The 4,883-nt window shown below is 38.4% G+C and overlaps 1 protein-coding gene across 2 annotated transcripts in view; it reads right to left on the bottom strand.

Moving 5' to 3' along the window:
• Positions 1–4,432, bottom strand: part of NEIL3 (nei like DNA glycosylase 3) — a 43,211-nt gene extending 38,779 nt beyond the window's left edge. For both annotated transcript variants that reach the window (XM_011371471.2, XM_023538159.1), the window contains exon 1: positions 4,154–4,432. In XM_011371471.2, coding sequence (XP_011369773.1) covers positions 4,154–4,309 — 156 coding nt within the window. In that variant the 5' untranslated portion in view covers positions 4,310–4,432. The remainder of the gene's footprint in view (positions 1–4,153) is intronic.
• Positions 4,433–4,883: the final 451 nt, after the last annotated feature.

Consider the following 4,883-nt stretch of genomic DNA (forward strand, 5'->3'; position numbering starts at 1 on the left):
TAATCTAAGAGTTTTAGATGACCTCTAATATAATCCTGAGCAAATAAGCAAAAATTTCAGTCTAAGCACCTCTAGGTAAGGAATTAACAAAAGAAATGGAATTCAAATTCAAGATGAACAGATAGCCATGGAAAAATCACCTCCCTTAGCTTCCTCATCTGCAAGACTTAACCTGTTGTTGGTTATCCCTTGTTCCATGAGTCCATATAATTCTAAATGCTGGTAATAATGATCCTGAGCCATTAGGGAAAATCATTACCAGCATCCATTTACTAAGGTAAGGAAGTACGTGGTGCATGTTCTATAAAATCTGAAAACACATTTGTATTTAAAGGAATAAGCTTCATTTCGCTAGAAAATGAATCTCTGTGGATTAGCTCATTCCTTCATATAATGGCAAGAACATGAGCTATGATTTTTTTTTTCCTCTAAAAAGGGGAAGGAAAGAGGAAAACCTTTACTATGTGGCTTCCTTATTTCTTTATGGTAGGAATTTCCATGTAACATACATAACAAAATGCACATATTCATAATGACAGATTCTGAACTGAATTTATTTTTAAATCCTTAAGCATTTGTACTATTCAAAACTTTGCCTTTCTCCACTCATTCAAATGTTTATTAAATGCTCACTCTTGTCATGACTCTGTGAAAGACATGTAAAGATGAATAAGAGTACCTAGCATATTAAATATATGTATAAATTTTTAAGGAGTAGTAAATATATGTATAAATTTTTATGGAATAGCCAGATGATTATGTTTCAAATGAAATGAATGCTTATAAATAAACGCTGTTTTACATCCTGTTTTGTGAAATGAGATTGAAAACATATGCAGATTACACACCGATTTCACTAAAATATTGTATCCACCCAATAATTAAAATGGGAGGATTGACTCTTCACAGCTTATTAACCAGGCATGTTCATTTATATTCTAGTATTGTTTCTTACCATAAGGTTCCAGAAGCTCAAGCAGAGTTTTATGCAATGTGCTTACCCATTTGTATCATTTTATGCTGACAAGACAGCGGATCAAAACTCAGAGAAATAATTTAGTGCATACATGACTAGCAGAAGCTGGGGTCTTCTATGGCTAGGCTTCTTTCTTCAAAATGAGCATCAGTTGTCACAAGGAGGCATGCATTAAAGTGTGTGCTCTGTGAACTTCAAACTAGAGCAAAGAACAAAGAGCAAAGAGGCTTAGGAACTGGTTCATTACGGCAGTAACTACTTAGATGGGATTTTTTTGGTTGGTTTTTCAGTACAATTATTATCTAAAGTTTAAATCATATATTTTAAATGCTCAATTAATATTCATCTTTACTTCAGTGTAAAGAATATAGTATGCAGTTATTAACTTATTTTTAAATGCTGCCTTGTGAAAACCAGTGATTTCAAGGCAGTAGCAGAAATATTTAAATAGCTTCGACTCTGGTATAAATGCCTAGGAAACATGGGATCACCTGTTACAGTAATGATCATGCTAGAGGTTTGGGACAACCTACCATGTTTTGATGAAATTTGCTACGAATCCAACAATCCAACAATCCTCTAAAATGCAAAGGACTCTTCATGTTTACAAAGATAATTACTTCTTTAGACCAAAGGCCCAGAAAGTAAAGTCATGGCAAATTATTTAGAACAAAGAGATTATTAATTCCACATTGATTTTCAAATCTAGTTCCTATATAATTGGTATGGAATAGGTCTAAGGTTCCAATAGACTTATTCCAATGTTAAAACCTCTTTACATCAAGGTATTAAGCATAACAGCTTTAAGTGTAGGGCTTTTTCTTTAACGGGTATGGTTTACTTAGTATTGTTTCCAAGTGATGTTAATAATTGCTCAACCATTAATGAAGCATTTGTATGACATTATCAAATTGCACACTTCTGTGAATTCTTAACATGGGAACGGAAGCCATTAGAAGAGAATTATCAGAGTAGGTAAACTGAACAAAACTAAAAATGGTGGTAGACACAGCCAAACACCGGAGTCAAAAAAAACTCGAATTAATAAATCATCACTACTACATAATGAGCAATGTGGTGTTTCTGTCATTGAATTGGCCACTTTCCTACTGAATATTTTATAACTGAGAGGAGCCATGGTTGAGAGTGTAGGCTTGGGAGTGTGAAAGGAAGATCAAACCCTAATCAATCCCTTACTAGTCATGTGATCTTGGGAAACATTTAAATTCATTCAGAGCCTCACATTCCTCATTTGTAGAATCAGGTTAATCTTTTATTCTTTCTCATTAACCAGATAATATGTGAAAGTTCTTCAAAGGTACTTTATGCCTTGCCACTAGAGATAATCACAACAAATTTATTTTGGCCTAAATACCAATGAGATGATATCTATTTAATACATTAAATTGGATTCTCATAGCAGGAAATTTATCTTATTCATCTTTGTATCCCCAGGAACTAGCGTAAAACCTAACACGAACAATATTATTGTTGAATAATGTAATTTTGATATCCATAAATACATTCACGTCATATCCATTGCCATACCCTACTGCCTCTATGTCCTAAGTAGCTATTCCATTCCCTTCTCTTCATCTCCACCACTGAACTCTTGTCTACTCCTGCAGTCCTCTCCTGAGGGAGCAGTATCTGCTCTGGCTTTCCTCCAGTCTTTTATTTTTTTCTTTTCAAGGTAAAGTGAACTCTTCAAAGTGTAAATGGATCTTACCACATTTCTAAGACTTCCACCACTCCTAAGAAAAATACAAAGTCCTAACCAGGCTAAAAGATCTCTCCAATCTACCAATCCCAGTTCTGTCTTATTTCAGACTACCTGTTCCATCTCATTCTCCCTTTTCCAGCCACACTGATTTTCTTTTAATCCCTCATATATTTGAAGCTCTCTTCCTTTGCTCTCATTTTGCCTGAAGTATCCTTCTGCCAGCCAACCTCATGCACAGATGCTGCATATCCCCTCCCTGTCCTTCTTCATACCTCAGCCTGTTACTTTACCATCAAAGCTTTCCTTGACCTTCCTGTAACTCATTACAGAACCATGTTTCTCTCCTTTAGAGTACTTTTTAATTTACATGTCTTTATGTTGCTATTTAATGAATATCTGTGTATCTTCCTAACTAAAGTATAGGCTCCACAAGACCTGTTTGTTTTTGTTCCCCTGGTGCCTTAAGTATTCAAAATTTTGTTGAGTGATTTTTACAAACATTAATATTCTTAAGAGGCCACCCAAGATCCATCTCTGCAATATCCTGAAGAGATTTTGAGAAGCACTCTAATAAGAGAATAGGTACAGAATACCTACTGGCATATAAAATCAAAATAAAAAAACACAAGGGCAACTGGAAGGAGATGCAAACTTATTATTTATCCAAGTTTGAAAAATTTTCTCAGACTTAGAACCTCATTTCTTTCAAGTTGTAAGCATATGTTAATTTTATAGCAGGCAACTTTTTCTTGCAGAACCAAAGGCTATGAGGAAGTTTTGCAGGAGAAATCGTAGTACAGCATAATATTGCGTGCATCCATGAAATACAATCATCCATACTTCTAAAGGGCTTTTAAAGCATGATGGCTTAATCAGAATATTTTTAGTACAAGTTATAAACTCTAACCAAATGAATATCACGCCATCTGCAATGAACGCCTGAATGGCAAGAAGCTGTGCTGCAATTTACTTTAAAAAGAAATAAATTCACTTAGGAGAACCAGAATTGGGTTTCACTTATCAATGGCAGCATATTTGGCAAGTGAGAAGCTAGAATTTCACGCTAAAAGCTTACTGTCTTAAAACTGTGAAGAAGAAAAAAAGTCAGAGGTTGCAGAGACTTGATAATATTAACAGCAGAAAAAGCAGCTATAGACCTAAGGAAACTATGTTTTGCTGGGTTGTAAAGAAGTTAGGCAAGGTGACATGAAATAAAATACCTTCGATCAATTCCTGCCTGGGCATCTGTGTGGCAGCCTTAGCCCTCATCAGTTCTCTACTACGCAGGCGCGCTATCTCTCCTGTAAAGTCAAGATAAACTTTTTGGGGAAAAAAAGAGCCCCAGGGAGGCTGGACCACAGCAAAGAGATGACAATTTGGACCCGGGAAACCTGACGGGGACTTTATTCCATTTCCCCCTGCTAACCCCATAGCAAGTTATAGGAGCGACTCACCTGGGAAGAGAAAGCAGCCACAGAGGCTGCGTGAGGAAAGCCAGACACCCCAAGGCTCTGCAGAGCGCTTCCCTGCACGTCCGTCACCGCCTGGCCCGGGCGGACCCGCGCTCGAATTTTCTCTCCATTTAGAGTACAACCTGGTCCTTCCACCATCTCTCCAGGCGGAACTGCGGCCCACTAGTTTCAGGGCCGCTAGGAGAAATCTGATGGGTAACAACCTCTGCGCGGGCACTGGACTCTGCAGAGAGGACGTTCAAATCTCCCGCGCGGCCAGCCCCGCCTAGCCCCTGCCCAGCCCCTGCCCAGGCCCCGCCCCGCCAGCTCCTGGCCTGTGAGGGCCCGGCCCCTGCAGCGCAGGCGCAATGCCTCACCCTTCGGGCTCCGGGTGTGGGATAAGTATGGTTGAAACGCTAGAGATGGTTAGGTAGAGCCCATCCAACCCTCTAAACTTTGAGAACAGAGGCCGTTGGGGCTTGAGGTACTCCAACTTTATTTTCTTTGCTCTGAGGTTATGTCCTTGTTTTTGAGCTACTCAATACATGCACATTTTGTAAACTTGTCTTCTTCTTCTGTCTTCAAATCCAAGATTGTCGCAATCTGGCAGGTCTCTGGTTTTTGAATGCCCTATTTGGACGTGGGTGAGAGGAGAGGGACTCAGAGAAGGGTTTTAGAACGAGAAGCTTTAATTTTTTTTCTTATAGGTTTAGCATGTCTTAGAAAATGTGAC

This window comes from Pteropus vampyrus, unplaced genomic scaffold, assembly GCF_000151845.1.
Source record: "Pteropus vampyrus isolate Shadow unplaced genomic scaffold, Pvam_2.0 Scaffold8, whole genome shotgun sequence".
Taxonomy (NCBI): Eukaryota; Metazoa; Chordata; class Mammalia; order Chiroptera; family Pteropodidae; genus Pteropus; species Pteropus vampyrus.